Source organism: Eumetopias jubatus, unplaced genomic scaffold (assembly GCF_037043125.1).
Source record: "Eumetopias jubatus isolate StellerSeaLion01/CBP00866 unplaced genomic scaffold, mEumJub1_p1.0 scaffold_10, whole genome shotgun sequence".
Classification (NCBI taxonomy): domain Eukaryota; kingdom Metazoa; phylum Chordata; class Mammalia; order Carnivora; family Otariidae; genus Eumetopias; species Eumetopias jubatus.
The window spans coordinates 39283577-39302646 of record NW_028274816.1 but is presented as its reverse complement, the minus strand read 5'-3'; the positions used below and the strand labels follow the sequence as shown (position 1 = coordinate 39302646).

Below are 19070 nucleotides of genomic sequence, written 5' to 3'. Positions count from 1 at the left end.
CCCAGCTCCGTTCTTCCCTGTCATCGGAGGCCGGGCAGCCGGGGACCCTGGGGCTTGGCTGTGACCCCGTCGGGGACCCTGGAGAAAGGTGCTGTTTTCAGCGGTCAGGCCAGGCTTGGCCCTTGTCTGTAGGACACTGGCTTTGAGCGGGCCTCCTGACCACGCCACGCCGTGGGGGGCAGGTGGAACGTACCAGCGGCTCCCCGTGTGTCGTCTGAGGCAGAGATTTCCCACCACACTCCCTGCACCTTCCCTCCACAGAAGGTCCCAGGTCCTCCTCTTCGGACCAGTCTGTGCCAGGGTCACCATATGTAATGGAGACCGGAATGAACCCCGGGAGGGGCCCAGGAGAGCGGGGCCTCTCACTGCGGTAGCCCTAGGCGTCCAGGCTGGGGTCGGCCTGCAGGGGCTGGCTGGGCTTTCCCATCACGCAGCTGCTGGCCAGCCGGGTCCCCTCTGCCTCTGCCGTGCGGACCCCGCCCTCACCTCGGGGCTGGACCCCTGTCGGCCACAGGCGGAGGCTCCCACGGCATTTAACCGCCACTAGCAGCCCCCAAGACACAAGGCCATGGGCCCTCCTCCTCAAATGATGAGCCCACCCTCCAGGGTCTGGTGCCCAGGCAGAGAAGCCAGCAGGCCGTGGCCGGCATGACCGAGGCCTACTTTCCTTCTTGGTCCAGGACCCATGCTCCTGAAAGCACCAGTCTGGGAACCAGATGTTCCAGGTTGGGGACAGGGGTGGGGCGTGTGTGTGGCTCAGGGCCCCCCTCACAGCCATCTGTCCCCTCACACTGGTGCACCATGGGCTCACATTTCTGGAGGGGAGGACTTGGCTCTATCTGGGGCATGGAGGTTCCAAGAGGCCGGTGGTTCCTTCTACTCGAAGCTGGTACTTTAATGTCATTGGGCTGCTGGGGTGTCCATCTGGGTCTCTGGTCACCTCCAAGGGGCCTTGGAGTTGTGTGGAATTCCCTGAAAGCCGTGGTTAACTGCATCATGCCCCTGGCCGCCGGGGGTGGGAGCCTCTCCAGCTTCCCCAGGAGCAGCCTGGGAGCCACACAGGCCAGAGATTGACCTTGAGCCATGGCTCAAGCTGGTTTTCCTTGCCTGATGACCGCCTGGACACAGATTCATCCTGGAGTTGAAGCCACGGTATGGCTGTGGCGGTGGTCAGGATGGCTGAGATGGCTCGGGATACCCTCAAAGGCCCGTCCTGCCCTTGATTACTCCCTGTGACAGGGGGCTCAGTGCCTGTCTGCAGTGGTCCAGCCCATCTGGCCTCGGCTCTACCTACTGACTCCAGCTCAGACAGATCACATCTCTGCCCCCTTGGTGCTTCTTCCCTTCATGGTGGCTAAGGGCTGGGCCTTGTTTTCGAACCACCACTGGCTTGTCTGTCAATGGACCTCACACCCTGTCGGCTTGGGCTCCGGGTCCCTTGAGGATGGTGCCAAGTGGGGTTATAGGGCGCCTTCCAGGAAGAGAGCTTTTTAGGAACCAGCGTGTCCCACCCATGCCGGTTGGAGACACTACAGGGCTTGTTGAGCTCTAGAAAGTCCTCCCAGAAATGGCCCTAAGAGACCCCCCAATACAACGCCGTTATTTTACAGTAGAGGAACGGAGGCCCAGAGAAGAGAATGGACCGGCCCAAGGTGGTGACCGAGTCCCAGTCCCCAAAACTGCTGTGGAGAGACAGAGGGGAGGGGCGGCCCTGCCCACCCACCTGCTCTTTCCTGACAGGGTGTTTTTCTTATTTTGCTTACAGATCGAGAAGACGGGCCCACGATGTCCCTGCCCCACGGCCGTTTTCATGGCTGCTTAAAGTGGTCTATGGTCTGTCTTTGTAAGTAAAATAACAAAAACCGCGGCCTCCTGGGAGGTCCTCACCCCAGCAGCCTTTGCCCTGGGAAGGCCACGGCAGTGGCCCCACAGCCTGCACCCCCGTTATTATTGCATCTGCTGTGTTCATGAGCCCTGCCTCCCTTAGAGAGAAGAGGGGGCCGGGGGCAGGCCCAGGGAGCAGAGCGCAGAGCCCCGAGTCAGATCCGAGTTCACAGCCACCCTGCACTCCTGAGCTGTGTGGCACTGGGCAGGTGGGGGGCCTCTCTGAGCTCCTTTTCCCCAACCACAGAGCAGGGTGAATAAGGCCGATCCAGATCCCAGAGTTGTGAGAAGATCCGATGTCAACAGCAAGTCAGTCGCTTGGCCGTCTCAAGGGCAGATCCTGGCCCACCTCAGGCCCCAGCTCCCACCCCTCCTGGCTGAGTGACTTGGGCAGGTACCACGCTTGTGCCTCGGTTTCTTCACCTGTCAAACGGCAGTCATCCCAGCACCTAGTGCCAAGGGCAACTACAAGGAGCCATGAGACGCTCCTGGTCTCACACGGGGCCCGGGACACGCAGGGTGCTCGGTCGCCAGTGGACATTTCTGCCCAAGTCTCGGAGCCACAGCTGAGGCCCGTGGCAGAAAGCGCTCGAGGGCCGTGCTCGTAGTTTGTCAGCCAGCGAGTGCGGTCAGGTCAGGCCCCGACTCTACGCCAGGGGGCTGCACGGCCCGGGGTGGCCCCGCGGAGCCCCCAGGCTCTGAGCAGGAGGGGACGTATGGGTCCTGCATTATTTACGCCCCGCGATACCGTTGTCCTTACTGCTCTGTGGGAGCCGCGCCTGGCCTGGCTCTGGCGCCCAGCGTGTCCCCGGAGCCACAGCGCTGACAGAGAGAGGGGCTGGCGGGAGTGGCTGCATGTTGGGTTCCCTGTCCCAGCGCGACCCCCGCCCAGGCCCCTGGGCCGGGGGAGCCACAGGGGTGCTCGTGTGTGCCCCCAAACCTCAGCCGGGGACACGTGTGCGGTCTAACTTAGTAACACACCTGTTGTGGGAATGAAAGCGCTTGTGGCCGGGGGTTATTTTCGGCGTCTCTTTAGCAAGTTGCTGAGACTGCCCGGCAGCCCGCGGAGGGAACACGGGCGAGCGAGGGCAAGCGGCCACCGGGAGGACCCAGGCGCCGAGGGCAAGCTGGTAAGAGAGCTGCAGGGAGGTCAGGCCCAGGCGGGGCGGGCAGCCGCCGGTGGGGACCCAGGAGGTAGACACAGCCGCTCGTCTTAGAAGCCTCCGGAAGATCCAGACCCCAGTGACAGTCCAGTTCTGCTGCGAGGAATCAGCCCCGCGCTGTGGTGAGCTGAGACCATCGTGGCAGCAGGGCCATCTCCTGGCCTGGCCGGGGTGACGGCCGGCGGCTGTCATCACGCTTGACCAGGGCGTCGGCTGGAGCTCACCAGGGAGAGAGAAAATTGGCACAACAGTGGGGTCTCCTGCTCTATCGGAGGCTCCTCCGGACAGCAGCTCAGAGAGGGTGAGGGACAGGGACGCTTCCTGCCTGTGTTTGGCGTTCACTCTCCACCGAAGAGCGAAGGAAGCCCCCGAATGAGGTGACACTCCGAGGCTGGTGTGTCCCTTCGAGGCCCTAGAACAGGCTTCCGAGATCATTCAGACCAGGGGCAAACGGGCTCCTACTGCATGGTGTCTCCTGGGGAGGGGAGAGCTGACTTGAGTCCTCGGTCCCCGTCTCAGGACAGGAGGCCTTCGGCCAGGGGTTTCCAAACCTCTGCTAAGTGGTAGCCAATTATTGACAAGTGATGAGTGATCCCCCAACACACAAAAGCAATCAGGGTTAAGCATCCCCAGCTCCTTCCGGTGGTAGAAGGGTAGCAGAGGTTCTATAATCCAGGGAAGCATGGAGCGGAAGGGGGCCGGGCACCTGTCCTCGGGTTTAGGCCAAGGCCCATTTGCAAATGAAGAAACTGAGGCCAGACCCCCATTCTCACCTCCCTGGGCTAGTCCAGGCAGATGTGAGGCCTCGGGCAGGATGCCCCCTCCCAGCCAGGGTGGCTTCTCCTGCCCACGAGGGCAGAGCTGTGTCAGCTGCTGCTGAGGGCCTATGGGTGCTGGGGTCACCCCGCGGTGGGGCAGGCCGTCTGGGGAATCATATGGAGTGTGCGTGTTAATAGTGAGCCTTGCCACCTGCGGATGGGGTGCCTGGCTCGTGGCCAGCAGTCCAGCGCAGCGAGTCAGGAAGGGACATTTGCAGGTGTCTCTGGCAAGCAGGTCCGTGGGGCGGAGCCAGCTGTCACAGCTGGACTTGCGGGCAGCATCTGGGGCAGGCAATGCCCACCAGACGGCAGCCTCAGGGCTAACAGAGGGCACTCACCAGAGGGCTCTGGGGGCCAGGGATGGGCCAGTTCCAGAGCCCATGGGGGACAGTGCAGCCCTGGGGCTGGAGTCAGTGGGAGCTGTGTCCCTCGGGCCTGTAGGGCAGGTGGAGGGGGTGACAAGGACCCAGGAGAGCCACAGCTGGGGGAGGGCTGAGGCCCAGGGAGGGGGCTGACTTGTGGGCTGCCCCTCCAGGCCAGGTGAGGCCAAGAGTGTGTGCAGAGGACACTTCCCAGGGCCTGGTCAGGATGGGCAGGGTGGGCGTGGTCTGGAGCGGCACAGCCACACCCCCAGTGGCCAAAGCAAGCAGGGTCAACAGCAGACACGCCTGACACTCAGCAGAAGCTGCTTCACAGAGCTGACCCTGGCCGCATCCCCATCCCCGAGAAAGGAGCTCCTGCTCCCCATCTCCACACTCACAGGCGGCCAGGTCTCAGCCATGGGTCCAGGGAGGGCCTGGAGCCTCGAGAAACTCCATCCTCAAGGTGCAGCAGCCCTGAGCTGCCCGCCTCCCCAGACTCCCTGGCTCAGCCCCTGGGCACAGGCCCAGCTGGATGGGGGGAGGGGCGGGGCGTGGGCCTGGGGACCACAGCCGAGTGAGTGAGAGATGTCCATGTGCACGTGCATCTGCGCGCATACATGGGTGCCACCATACACACAGGTCTGACTGCGTGGGGCTGCATATGCACATGTGTCTGTGTGTGCATGTGTGTGTGTATACGTGTGTCCATGTGTGCATGCATGTCCTTGTGTGTATGTGTCCGTGTGTGTATGTGTGTGAGTGCACATGTGTGCACGCGTGTGCATGTGTGCATGCATGTCCTTGTGTGTGCACGTGCGCATGTGTGCGTATGTGCATGTGTGTGAGTGTACACGTGTGTATGTATGTCCTTGTGTGTCCGCATGTGCGTGTGAGTGCACACGTGTGTGCATGTGTGCATGCATGTCCTTGTGTGTAGGTGTGTCTGTGCATGCATGTCCTTTGTATGTGTGTCCGTGTGTGCATGTATATGTGTGAGTGCACATGTGTGTGCATGTGTATGTGCATGTCCATGTGTGTATGTGGGTCTGAGAGTACATGGGTATGTTTGTAGGTGCATGTGCACACGTGTGTGTGCGGGTGCATGCATGTACATGTGTATAGGCACGAGTATATGTTGTGTGTGTGTGCATAGGAGTGTGTGTAAGGATGCTGAGGCACGTAGTGGAGGTGGGGAAGGGAAGGCATGTGTTAGGGGTTCAGACCATGTAGGGAGCGCGTTCAGGGGCAGGCCGGTGAGTGTGCAGGGGCTCAGTGTGTGAACACAGGAAGCTGCCCGGAGCAGGTGCCCCGGCAGCTGGTTGAGGGGGGCAAGGTGAGTGGCTGCTGGATGTATCAGATAAGCCTCAGGACTCCCACATGTGCCGACCTCCCTTCCCACATCTGGAGCCCCGACCACTGTTACCAAGGGCCCTGGCAGCCCACGATCTCTGACATCTCAGGATCTGCAGACCCTGGTCATTGAGGCTCAAGCTCCTGAAGCCAGGGGACTGGGGTGTAGGCAAGGTGCAGGCTCATCGAGGAGTAAGGTCTTGTCTCAGGGCATGGCACAGTGACCCCAGGTCTTCACCAGTCCTGGGACACTGACTCCGGTGTTGGGGCCCTGGTGACCACCAGTGCCGCTCTTCTGACCCCTGCAGTGTGCTCATCACAGGGGTCTCCGGTGCCCTGCCTGTCCTCCCCACACGGCCCGGGGCTCCTGTGCATTCACACCTGGGTGGTGGCAGCCCCAGACAGCAGCCCTCCAGGAGCCTCCTCGCCAGGATCCAACCCCACTCATCCAGGGTGTCCAGGGCCCTCTGCCCCACCCCAAGCCCTGTCAGCCCAGGCGATGGGGCCTGTGTAGGCCATGGGGCAACATTTGGGGCTGTCGTGGCAGAGGTGAGGGTCATGGCCTTTCAGAAAGGGTGAGCCACTGATCCCCGGAAAGGGGGACATAGGCCTGCAGGTCCCTCCCTTCTCCCTGGAGGAGAAGCCCCTCTGCCTGATCCCAGCGGACACCTCAGCAGACTGGTGGGGTCCTGGTGTGGTGTCCCCCCCTTGCTGTGAGGGGCCTGGCCGTGCAGCCCAGAGCAAGGCCAAGGGGTGGTTCTGAGCTGGGCGGCCCAGTCCCACCCGCTGCTGACCTGGGCCCCAGTCTGGACATCCATGCAGGGCGTCCAGTGCCCCCGTGGCACGCCTGCTGGCTCCAGCCCGCGGCCTCTCTCGGCTGTCGTCCTCAGCCCCCCTCTCCTTCCCACAGTGATGAACGGCAGTCACTCACCAACAGCCGTCAACGGTGCCCCGTCTACACCCAGCGGCTTCAGCAATGGCCCGGCCACCTCGTCCACAGCCTCGCTGTCCATGCAGCACCTGCCCCCGGCCTGTGGGGCACGGCAGCTCAGCAAGCTCAAGCGCTTCCTCACCACCCTGCAGCAGTTTGGCAGCGACATCTCCCCGGAGATCGGGGAGCGCGTCCGCACGCTGGTGCTGGGGCTCGTGGTGAGTGGGGCGGGCGGCAGAGGCCTGGTGGTCTGCGGAGCTGGGCCGTGGGGCTCTGGCTGACTGCAGGTGTGTTTCCTCACGCAGAACTCCACACTGACCATCGAGGAGTTCCATTCCAAGCTCCAAGAGGCCACCAACTTCCCTCTGCGTCCATTTGTCATCCCCTTCCTGAAGGTAAGCACGCATCCATCTCCCCCCGTCGCTGGGCCCTCCGCAGAGTCCCAGATCTGCTCCCCGCCCACTGTGATCAGGCACCACGCTCGGCCCACACTGGAGGGTCCTGCGTGGGAACAGTGCTGACCTCCAGACCCAGTGGTCTAACACAGAGCTCCCCAGCTCAGTCCTGCAGTATTGGTCAAATGCACTCATCCTCTCAACAGCTATGCTTTGAGCACCCACTGTGTGCCTGGTTGTGCGTGAGGCCTGGGGACATGGTGGGAGGGAGATCAGCCAACCAACAATGGCCACAGACCAGGGCGGATAGGGGGGCATTTGGTGCAGGCTGAGGAGGATGAGGGAGGGAAGCAGGTGGAGAGCAGGGGACAGAGCCTCAGAGACAACAGGCACAGAGGCCCGCGGCAGGAGTGTGCCTATTGTGTTTGGCGTGAGGCTGGACCGGAGGGAAGAGAGCGGACAGACGGAGGGACGGGCAGGTGGACGGATGAGTGGGCGTCAGAGAGAACGTGAGTGGGCGTCAGAGAGAATGAGGGCCGTGCAGCCCGACGCGGAAGGCCAACAGTGGACCAGGGCCTCTGCAGGGGGAGGGTGGTGCCGGGCCCACAGCAGCATCAACATGAGGGCTTGTGAGCCATGCACGTTCCTGGGCCCCAGCCCAGAGCCCCTGAGTCGGAACCTGCATTCGGACAAGGTGCTGGGTGATTGGTGTGTGCGTACACAACAGGACAAGTGTAGTTCTAGACCCCGCTGGACCCGCTTCTCAGGGCCTTCCCTCCACAAGGAGGATCTTGTGTCTCCCAGAGAGGGCAAAGGTGAAACGCTTCCCAAATGGATGTGACCCTGTGACCCTTTACTTCTGGGGCCCTCCGGGGATCAGGGTTCCACAGCTCACTTAGCAGATGCCATCTCCCTGGGCCCTGTTCACTGGTGCGGCGGGCCCTGGGGGGCTGCCTTCCAGAGGGGCTTGAGGACAGACAAGGCCAGATGCTCCCGGCTTCCAGCCCTGCCGCTGGCCCGCTGCTGTCGGCCTGGCCAAGCTAGCTCACCCCTCTCTGACTCGGTTTCTGCAAACCTGCCATGGGCGTCATCCTCAGCCCATTGGGAAGGGGGCAGATGCTTGCTTCACGTTGGGGCATCCTCATCAGGGCATTTAAACGCTCTGCGGACCAGGCATGCTTTGCAAAGCTCTCTGCAGCGCCCCTGCTGACTGTCCCCCCTCCGCCCCCCCCCCCCCCGCCTGGCCGCAACCCTGTGAAGGGGGCGGTGCAGGAACGCCCACTGTTCCTGGCTCACAGGTGCCCCCGGTAGAGAGGTGGAGTCTGGCTGGACCCAGGCCTTTGCAGGCATGCCCTGGGCTGGCACCGAGGTCCCGACAGTCCCTCCCGCCCACACCCTGCTGTGCTCACACCCTGAGCCGGGATGCCAGCAGCGACGCCAGGGTTTGGGCCCATCTGGCTGTCACTTGTAATTCACAGGAGCCCGGCCCTGCCCTCCCCTCCTTCCGCTTACTGCTGACTCCACGCTCCCCATCTTTGGGGACACAGCACGCCTGCTTACTCGGTCAGATCAAATATTTACAGCAGATGTCCCTGCCCACTCAGCTGCCCTTGTTTATCAGAGAAGCGGGGAGCATCCAGTGTCCCTGCTCTGGCCCCAGCCAGGCCTGCAGCCCCCAGCCCACGGCGCCGCCGCCCCCCCCCCCCAGTGTTCTCCCAGACACACCCCAACGCAGTGCCAGGTAGGCCACGCCGGGGCCCAGCACTGCCTGTGACGGAGCTCTCTGGCTCTGTGTCCCCTCTGCCCACAGTGGTCTCGAAGGTCTCCCGGGGCTCTCACGTCGAGACCGCTCTAGTGGTCACCGGGGCCTGCCAGCCACGCTCTGTGCCTATGACCCCACCCGGGGCTCGGGGCCAGCACACTGTCAAGGACACGGAGTCCGTCTCCCTGACATGGAGCTCCTGGGGTGCAGCCAGTTCTGTCTGCAGGCCCTGGTGACAAGGTGCTGGCCAGAGCCCTGGGAGGGGGAGCACCTTCCAGAGGATTCACCGCTCACCAGGCCCACCGTGGGGTGTGCCCTTGTGGGTACCCGATGCCCTGCAGAAGAGGCAGGAACTGTGGCCTGCCTGGCTCAGACCCCAGCTCTGGGCTCTCAGGCCTCTCCCACGGTGACCCCGTCATGGGGGCAGGAATGCGTGAGGTAACTCACACCCAGGGCAGGAGGACGACCCCACTCGAAGATGAGACAGAAGTCAAGTGTCTCGCCCAGGGTCCCAGGTCAGAGCCAGGGTGGGCTGACCGCCGGGCCCACAGCACCCAGGCTGTGTGGGCATCCGAGGAGGCCCTGGACAGAGCCACAGAAACACTACAAGCCCTCATTAAACAGGGGTCATGGCTCAGCCAACCCCATGGTCGCACTTGTCTGCGCAAACCCTGATTTCCCTTTGGCCTGAGTCCCTGCCTGTGAAGAAGGTAGTTCTGGGCCCTCCTGCCATGTCGGTGTTCACGGGGCTCTGGTGACCAGCGCAGCCTGTCTGCATCTGGGTGGCCAGGCCTCCCCTCCCACAGCACAGCCCCCGCCCAGTCTTCTGGCCTGGGGCTCCCCCTTCCCCTCACCGCCACCAAGGGCCCCTAGACCCCCGAACCCTCTGCTCAGGCTGACACCACGCGTGGCTACGTGGTGGGGCTTTCCGGAAGCTGGGAGACGCTGCCCTACCCGGCCGGCCCTCCGCCCGCAGCCCCGGCTCCCAGCTGGCCCCAGCCGGCCAGGAATCCAGATGTTTCCACGGCCCTAACAGCGACCAGCCGGCCAGCCGGTGCCCCTGCGGTCCCCGCCCTGCTGAGCCAGCCAAGGGAGGCCATTCGGGAGGGGGGGCCGGCAGGGGAGAGGGAGGATGTTTGGCGTCTTCAGACCTCCTGGGACCTCCTTTCCCAGCTCATGCTCCTAACGTGTTCGACAGATGGCGGGCTGGCCCCCGTTCAGCTATCCAAATAGAAAAACAGGCCTTGCAGCCGGTTCTGCTTGACAAAAACGCATCGGCTGCTTGATCAGGTCCGGGTGGATGCACTCAGGGGGGCTGCAGAGGCAGAGGCGGCCACTCTGAAATGCCATGAGAAAGTTGGGGACTTGTATTTATTTACAAATACTTGGAGCTGCCGGCTCTCCCAAGCAGCCTGCCACTGAGCCCCCATCCAGCCGGTCCCCTGCTGTGCCGCGAGGCTCTGGGAAGATGGTGGACGGCTGGAGGAGCCCGCGTGCCCCCCAGCGGCACACACCGGAGGTGGGGCTGGAGCAGACGTGGGGGCGCGGGGGTTGCACGCAGTGTTGCGGGTGGGGACCGCACCTGGATCCCATGCCCCGTCCTGGACGTGTCCTCCTCACCGTGCTCTGTTCTCCTTAACCATAAATGGGGAACCAAGTTGTCACGTGTGTCTGCAGATGGTTGTAAGGATCGCGGGAGGTGATGCGTGTGACGGCTCCAAGTGGGGTGGGCACGCGTCCATGCGTGATTTGGGCTCCAGGCTGCTCAGGGCTGGGCTGGGCACCCACGGGAGGTGGCAGAGCTGGGGATGCACACTGGGGTCTGGAGCACACACGTGGGGTGCTGCTCCCAACCCCCCCTTTTACAGTCCGCTGTAACGGAGAGCTGGGCCTCAGCTCTGCACGGGGTGATCTGGTGTCTGCTCCCACAGCTGAAGGCAAGGAGTGCTGGTTATGGTCCCCTCCTTCTCCAGGTGCCCCCAGGGCAGGAAGCTTGGTGACGTGGAAAAAACCCAGCCTGGGCGGCCAGGATCTGGGCTCGGGGTTCCACTGCACCTCAAATCCGTGTGCCCAGGCCCATTCCCAGATCGCAGTGGAGAGACACAGGCCCAGAGAGGTGGTGCCACATGCCCGGGGTCACAAAGCAGGGCTGGCTGCCAGCCATCAGCGCACACGGAGCCTTGGCCCCTGTCGGCCACAACCGCAGCCCCCTCTCCCCCGACGCAGGCAAACCTGCCCTTGCTGCAGAGGGAGCTCCTGCACTGCGCCCGCCTGGCCAAGCAGACCCCCGCCCAGTACCTGGCCCAGCATGAGCAGCTCCTACTGGACGCCAACGCCTCCTCGCCCATCGATTCCTCCGAGCTCCTGCTGGAAGTCAATGACAATGGCAAGAGGAGAACACCTGACAGGTGAGGGGGCAGGCTGGAGGCGAGACAGCAGGCGCCTGGTACCGGGGCTGACGGCATGCGGGCCGAGCTCCTGCTGCACTCTGTGGCCTGCAGCTCACGGCCGAGGCCGTCAAGCCTTGCCTGCAAGGCCACTGCACGGGGCTGAGCGCTGCATCCTGACCACTCAGATGGCCCCTGGGAGGCCAGGAGGGGTCAGGAGGGAGTCTGTGTGGCAGAAACTGCCTGGCTCTTTGCGTTGGGCTGGTTGAGGACCTGAGTGTCCGGGCACCTGAGGTCCCCAGGCGCTGGCTGGCCCTCAGTGCTGGCCACGGAGCTGGGCGCTTGTCTGGCCGCTGGAGAATGCGTGTCCGTCTCCTCACTCCCTCAACAGAGGCTCCAGCTCCCTGGCCCCCGGCAGCGGAGCCCAGACGCCAGTGGGCGCTGGAGGCTGGCATGAGCCCCAGGGGAGGAGGGAGAGTGGGGGGGGCCTCGTCCCTCCCCCGCACAGCCGTCTGGCCTGCCTGCGCCTGTCTCCCTCTCATCCCCTCCTGCCTGGGCTTTTGTCCACGGTTCGTGGTCGGTGACCTTGCCTGCTCTTTGGGTCAGGACCAAAGAGAACGGGTCAGACCGTGACCCGCTGCACCCTGACCACCTCAGCAAACGGCCGTGCACCCTGAGCCCCGCCCAGCGCTACAGCCCCAGCAATGGGCTGCCCCACCCCACGCCCCCGCACTACCGCCTCGAGGACATGGCCATGGCCCACCACTTCCGTGACTCCTACCGCCACCCTGACCCCCGGGAGCTGCGGGAGCGCCATCGGCAACTCGGTGAGCGGTGCGCCGGGGAGCAGGGGCACGCGTGGGCCTGCACGGCTGGGGGAGCCGCACAGAGCTGCGGTGAGCACGTCAGCGCGGGCAAAATATGCTGACCCCTCCCGGCCTTGTCTGTGCAGGAAGGATGCTGAGGAAATGGGTACGGGGAGATGGTTTGAGTCAGGTGGGGCCCTGGGGCCCAGAGAAACCACACCCTGCTGGGCTGTGCCCCTGAGCCTTAGGGAGGGCCATCTTTCCCAGACCTCTGTCTTGGGGTCGGACATCCCCCACCTTCAGGGTCGGGGTGGAGGGGCCTCCCTCCCCCAGGGGAAGGGCTGTGATCGCAGCGGTGCCTGTCCCTGGGGGCTGGGCAGGGGCAGGTACAGGGCCTGAGGGAACCTAGAGAAACTAGAGGGGCACTGGCCACTGGCCAGGTACACACACGGGGTGTTCAGCCTGGTGCTGCGGGGCCTGGTGTTCAGGGCAGCGGGAGGCTGGCGTCACGGCCAGCCAGGAAGAGACCCCCTTTTTAGGGTGGGCACGTGAACCACAGGTGCTGCAGCTCGCGCCTCCAGGGCACTCCCACGCTCTGGGCCCAGGCACCCTGAGGGAAAGCAAATGCCCCCCTAAGACTCACGAGCCCTTATTGAGCACCACTGAGTACACACATGCCGTTATGCTCTCTGAGCTGGATGAGAGTGAGCCCCACAGCACCAAGCCACAGCAAGCGAGCTGTGCACAGGGGCGGGAGATGCAGGAGCCCGGACCCTCTGCGCAGCACCAGATCCCCACCCAGCAGCCTCGGGTGCACCATGTGGCCTCCCGGCCTCCGGCTCTTCCTCTGTCAGCTGATCTGACTGGAGTCCCGCCCCTCACGTGGTGTGAGGAGCATTCACATGGGGCCACGCAGACGAAGGGCTGGTGTGGAGGGCAGCATCCTCTCCTCTCCCCCGTTACAGGGGCAGCAGGCCCTGATGCTGGTAGTATGGGTGTGTGGGGCATCGGCAGGCCCACGTCACAGATGCGGAGGCCCAGAAACCCCACGCATGTGCCCAAAGCCTCCTGGCCGCGTCTGCCTGACCTTCTGACCCCCTCTGTGCTGGAGACTAAGAGGAAGAGGGACCAGCCTACGCCCTGGGGGCCCCCCCCCAGCGTGTTGGGGGGCAGCCTGGAAACCGCTGAGGGTCCCAGGGCACCAGTGGGGGGCTCAGAGGCAGGGTCAGCAGAGGCCTCACCCCGTACAAGGCCATCTCCCCACACCCCAACCCTGCGGAAGCTTCCAGGGCCTGGGCCCAGGCAGCAGGTGACAGTGTCTGGCTCCCTGCAGCCGGGTCGGGCAGGTGCTAATTCCCACCCACTCCTGCTAATGCAAAAATAAACACCAGCTGTCAGGCAGATCTCAGCCACTATTTTGGTTGGGGCGTTGGCGTGGCCCGGGTTCCGAGGGCGGCGGCGCCGGCGGGGGGGGCTGCGGCCTTTCCTGCTGCACTCGGGGAGGCTAGGAGACCCTTCGGGGCTGGAAAAGGCCTACACAGAGAGACCCCAGCCTGGGCAGCACCGGGCAGCTCGGGGTCACTCGGTGTAGGCTCGGGGCACCATGGCAGGGGCACCCAAACCAGCCTGCGGCTGAGAGCGTTTGATATGTCAGAAACCACATGAGGACAGGCACACACTGTTGCACTGGTATGAATTCCTCAGCTCAGAGTGGTTTTGTTTCTCATCAGCAGCTTGGAGGGGGGACGCCCCATTGTTTCAGCCTCTGGAGCTGTAGTAGCCAGTAGCTGAGGGCACCGTTGAGGCTTGGGCTGACCTTGGGTGACCTTGGGCAATCGCATGCCCTGAGCCAGCCTCGGTGTTCTCATCTGTTGGATGGGAGTGACAGTGGAACTTCCCTTGGAGGGCCCCCCCCTCCTGTGCACCCCCGGAAGGTCAGCAGGGTAGGGAAACAGTTGCGCTGAGGGCCTGGGGAGCAAGTGTGGGGGTGTTAGGTTTCCCAGACCCCACTGTCTCCCAGGGCGCCCCACTTGGACCCAGCAGATGAGCCAGAGCACAGCCTCCTGCCCAGCTGGGCTTTGGCCCAGGAGACATAGCCAGTTTCGGGGACAGAGTACACAAGGAAGCGGCCAGAACCATCTAGCACGGGGATCTGTGTGGGGCTGGGATGGATTCTGAAGGGCTTGGGGCTGCTGAGGACGGGGCCTGGGACCTGGGCTTTGAGGGGTGTGTAGGAGTTCAGTGGGCTGAGAGGAGGTAGGACAGCATGGGCTGGAGCCAGGCAGCCGCCAGTGAGCCCTGAGGGTTTGCCAGAGTGGCAAGGCCATCGAAGCGGGGCCTGAGGCAGCCAGCCTCCATGGGCAGCAGGGCAGGAAGACTGAGCTATGCTGGATTTGCAGACAGGGAGCTAGGGGAGGGGTGGCCAAGCCTAGACGGGGGGATGGGGACCCATCTCTTCCTCCCAAACATTGAGTAGAGGCCAGGCCTGTTCTTGACCTCCCCCCGAAGGCAGTGGACAGAGGGTCAATGCCCAGGGTCCCCCTCCTCACCCTGGCCACTTCCCTCACGCAGGCAAAGCCAAGCCCCAGGACTGGGCCTGGGGTGAGGGGCGGGGCCTGGGGAGCACGGGGCGGAGTCTGGAGTGAGAGGCGGGGCCTGGGGAGCACGGGGCAGGGCCTGGAGTGCCTGGGCGGGGCCTGGGGAGCACGGGGCGGAGTCTGGAGTGAGAGGCGGGGCCTGGGGAGCACGGGGCAGGGCCTGGAGTGCCTGGGCGGGGCCTGGGGAGCACGGGGCGGGGTCTGGAGTGCCTGGGCGGGGCCTGGGGAGCACGGGGCGGGGTCTGGAGTGAGAGGCGGGGCCTGGGACACTGGGCGGCGACTGAGCATCCACACGCCCCTGCAGCGGTGCACGGGTCCCGGCAGGAAGAAGTGATCGACCACAGGCTCACGGAGCGGGAGTGGGCAGAGGAGTGGAAGCATCTCAACAACGTGAGTGTCCAGGCCCGGGGCCGCGCGACTCCGGGGCTTGCGCCCAGGCTGTGGGGCCCTGGGGCTGCGGGGTGTAGGGAGGTGGGGGGGGGGGCAGGCTCACTGTGGGCTCCGCTTTGCTAGGCGCCTACCTGCCTCAACTGGAACTCTGCTCCTGGTCAGCGCCTCAGAACCTTCCCATCTCCGCCCTACAGAGCCTCCCTGTCCCCGGAGCAAGGGGGTTTGGTGGGGGTCGGGACGCCTTCCGCACTGTTTTCAGGGTCATCCCTCCCCCGCTTCCTTTGTGGGAAGGGAGCCCAGGCAGGTGTGGTCCCCAGAGGAGTTCAGGCCCATCTGCTCTCCCCAGGGCAGAACACAACCAGGAGAGTTGGAAGGAGAGCCCCAGACTAAAAGCCTGCTCTTCACCCCCCCAGCCCCATGCCTGGTGCCTTTCCAGGCAGTGGGAGGCGATTTTCACACTGTGGCCCTGAGCTCACTGTGGCCAGCCCTCATGGACAGCAGACTGGCCCAGGCCCAGGGTGTAGGAGAAACTCCCTGGACGTCCCCCACACTGAGCAGCCACACCCAGCCCCACATGCTCACCACCACCGCCCGCCCGCCCACAGCTTCTGAACTGCATCATGGACATGGCTGAGAAGACACGGCGGTCACTCACGGTCCTGCGCCAGTGCCAAGAAGCTGACCGCGAGGAGCTCAACCACTGGATCCGGCGCTACAGCGACACTGAGGACGCCAAGAAGGGCCCCGTGCCTGCCGCCGCCCGGCCCCTCAACAGCTCCGTGGGTGCAGAGGGGTCTCAGCTAGGTGCGTGCCCAGGAGGCGTCATGGTGGGCAGGGGGTGCACTGCAGGGTCACCGAGGACCAAGACTTGCACCCCCATTGTGGCACTACAGTAAAATACAACCCAAGAGTTTCCCTGGAAGAGGAGGTGCCTTTTCTGCTCTGCATAAAGATACACCCCGAACCACCAGAAGCCCAGACTCAGGGAAGATGACCACAGAAACCAAGAGAAGTCCAGGACAGGCCCAGGTCCCAGCCAAGTCCAAGGTGCTCCAGAGCATCCTCCTTCCTGACATTGCCCTGCCCCACACCAGCCGCGGATACAGGGTTTCCACCCAGGGGCACGTCGCAGGACCCCCCCCTCAAGGACACACACCGTGTTCCCCTTAGCCAGCTGAGTATGGCCCTGTTCTGTGCATGACGCTGGCGTCCCTCTGTTTCAGACACCCACCGGGAGTTCATGCCTAGGACCCTCTCTGGCTACATGCCCGAGGAGATATGGAGAAAGGCTGGTGAGTGCAGTTGGCCGGGGGCGGGGGGGTGGCGTGGGGGTGGGAGGAGTGCCCTCCTTGCCCTCCTTGCCCTCTCATCTGCAAGGAGCTTCCGTCTGTGTGGGGCGCTCAGGTGGCAAAGCTCACAGGGCTCTACAGACCCTGCATGAGGGGTGGGAGTGCACTTAGTATTCAGGGTAGGACATCTGCCACCTGACACCTGCAGGGAAACGAGGGTGCCGCTCAGCAGAACAGAGCAGGTCCCTGGGTCCTGCACACACACATGTGCACAGACACACGTGTGACAGAAAGTGAGAGCTGGAGTGCCTGTGGCCTTCTGGGTGGGGCATGGAACAGTGTGCGGGGGATGCTCCCTGCATTGTGGGGACACACTGTGGGGAGGGCCAGGAGGAAGGAGGAGCCAGTGGGCAGCTTGAGAAAGAGAGATGGGGAGAGGGGGCTTAGCTGGGGTGGCGCCGGTGGATAGAAGCAGCAGGGTCCCTGAGATGTTTTGATCGTGGATGGAGTCAATGTGAAGTGTAAGGAAGAGGGAGAAAATCACAGCATCTTGAGAGCAGAGAGAGGAGAGCGTCCCACCCCAGACGCGGAGGCCAAGGGGCCACAGACAGGCTGCAGCTGCCTGGAGCAAGGTGGGGGAAGGCCCAGGCCTGGACAGGAGGATGGGGTCCTCATTCCCCTTGGCCTGTCCCCTCTGCCTCCATCTGGCCCGTGGCGGACCCTTGTGACAGCCACACGGCACCCCCGTGGTGACTTGGGGGACCGGCAGCTCCGCCACAGCCAGCATGCGAAGGCTCGCACAGAAGGCTCCTTAAGAGGAGCCCTGCTCAACACCACCTCAGGCCCCTCGCACCACTGCAGGAAGAGCACTGCCAGGGAAACTGAGGCAGGCCTGAGAGGCCGTGGGTGGTTGCCAGGGCTGGAGAGCACAGCGAAACCCAAGCAGACGCTCTGGCCTTAGGCAGACAGCTCAGCTCACGACAGCAACACCAAGGACGGTGTGCTTATCTCCAGACTGGAGCAGACTGGAGGCCGCAGGTGTGGGTGACGGAGGGCTTTGGAAGTGATAAGAATGCGGAGCCCTAGACGGGGCATCCCCTGGACTGCTTCCATATAAGCCACAGGGGAGGCCGACTGTCCACAGGGCCGAACAGTACGGCGCTGGGTCTCAAAGCGGGTGCTGACACCGGCAGCATCAGCCTCACTTGGAACTCGTGGGTTCCAAGGTTCTCCCCACGTCCGTGGCATCCAAGTCAGGGGTGGGCTTGGCCACGCCCTCCAGGGCAGTGCCACTGCACGCTAAGGTCTGGGAACGCTAGGGTAGAGCCAGGCTTGGGAGACGCCCCCAAGACCAGGCTTGCACACGCGTGCGGGGTCGCTGGTGCACAGGCCCCGCCCACAACACAGGGAGGCCCGGCTGGGCTGGGCCACGGGACCACGGCCTGCGTATCCTTTGCAGAGGAGGCAGTGAATGAGGTGAAGCGGCAGGCGATGTCTGAGCTGCAAAAAGCCGTGTCGGACGCCGAGCGAAAGGCTCACGAGCTCATCAGCACAGAGCGCGCCAAGATGGAGCGGGCCTTGGCTGAAGCCCGGCGGCAGGCCTCGGAGGACGCCCTGACCGTGGTCAACCAGCAGGAGGACTCCAGTGAGGTAAGGCCCCCCACCTGCCCCCCACTCCAGCCCCAGCCTCCAGGTCCAGGCCTCAAACCCTCACTCTGTCGCCTCCCCGCCTCATGACCTTAGGCAGCTGGTGAAGTGGGTCCTGTGGTGTCCACGTGCTGACGTGGACCCCGAGGGTTCCACGGGTAGGTGGCTTGCTCTAGGCTGCGCCCCAGGACGTCATGGGCCATTATTCAGGTGTAGGCTGGCAGGCGCCGAGCCCATGCTCTTGCTAACCTGTGAAAGCTGGGGATGCGACGCGTGTGGAGACCGCAGGTGTGTCTAAAGGGCCTCGTCAGCTACCGCCCGCATGCATGCACTGCAGGGGTGTGAGCATCACGTCGTGCTGGCTCCTGGGCATCAGAGGCTGGGCGGGGTCCACAGGGCAGGGGCAGGGGGTGCCTCCCCTCCTCGTCCAGAAAGGATTCTCACGTCAGAGGAGTCGGGGGAGGAGGAGAGGTTTTCCACGGGGCTCCTAGACCTGTCCTTTGGAAGGGGACTTGTCTCCAGACCTCTGGTATGTGTGTGCGTGGACGGGCCCAGAGGGTCAGCTCGTGCGTCTGCACCAGCTGCTGCAGCAGGTACTCTGAGCTCCGGAGCCGCGGGCGGGTCAGAACAGGCAGACCGCACGGAGGCCTGTGCCAGAGAAGGCACTAGGGCAGTGACGTGTGAGCAGAGTCTTGTAGGAGGTGAGCGAGCCAGGCAGGGATCTGGGGAGCAGAGCAATGAGGGAGCAGCAAGCACTGAGATCGGGGGCACGCCGGGCAGAGTGAGGACCTCAAGGAGGCCAGTGTGGCCGAGCAGAGCGAGCCAGGAAGCCCAAGAGGCTTCGGGGGCCAACTAGACACTGGGCCTTCCTGGGGCGGGCGTGGGCTCCCCGACCCTCAGCCTGGCTGCCAACTCGGGTCTCTCCTGGTATCCCTGCTCACGTGCGTGGCTGAGGTTACCACTCGTTCCACAGAAAGGGAGCAGAAGCCCGATGGCAGGGGGCAGGGGGTGCCTGGCCGCGCACCCCGCACTGGAGCCTGGCCGTCTTTACCCAGCCAGGGTGCCACGTTCTGGGGTTGAGCCCAGGTAAACCAGGAGGGCTTCCTGGAAGAGAGGACAGGCCATGGCTGCCTTCCCTCCTGAGGAACCCGCGGTCCTGTAAATGCTGTGTGAGCCTGACTGGGGTGGGCTGGAGTTGTGTGCCTCAGTGGTGCGCGCCCAACCCCCAGAATGGCCCAGCCAGGGGGCCATGGCCGCTGAGGGCCGCCCCCAAGCTATGGCAGCATGAT

The 19070-nt window shown here is 64.0% G+C and overlaps 1 protein-coding gene across 2 annotated transcripts in view; it reads left to right on the top strand.

Moving 5' to 3' along the window:
• The window catches only part of CBFA2T3 (CBFA2/RUNX1 partner transcriptional co-repressor 3), an 89916-nt gene that overhangs the window by 66299 nt on the left and 4547 nt on the right, over window positions 1–19070 (top strand). The window contains exons 3-11 of one of the 2 annotated variants that reach the window (XM_088027545.1): window positions 1766–1843; window positions 6488–6726; window positions 6814–6903; window positions 10892–11073; window positions 11659–11879; window positions 14760–14845; window positions 15451–15649; window positions 16069–16137; window positions 17594–17784. In XM_088027545.1, the coding sequence (XP_087883671.1) occupies window positions 1766–1843; window positions 6488–6726; window positions 6814–6903; window positions 10892–11073; window positions 11659–11879; window positions 14760–14845; window positions 15451–15649; window positions 16069–16137; window positions 17594–17784 (1355 nt within the window). The remainder of the gene's footprint in view (window positions 1–1765; window positions 1844–6487; window positions 6727–6813; window positions 6904–10891; window positions 11074–11658; window positions 11880–14759; window positions 14846–15450; window positions 15650–16068; window positions 16138–17593; window positions 17785–19070) is intronic. The other variant, XM_028091039.2, reaches the window with a different exon arrangement.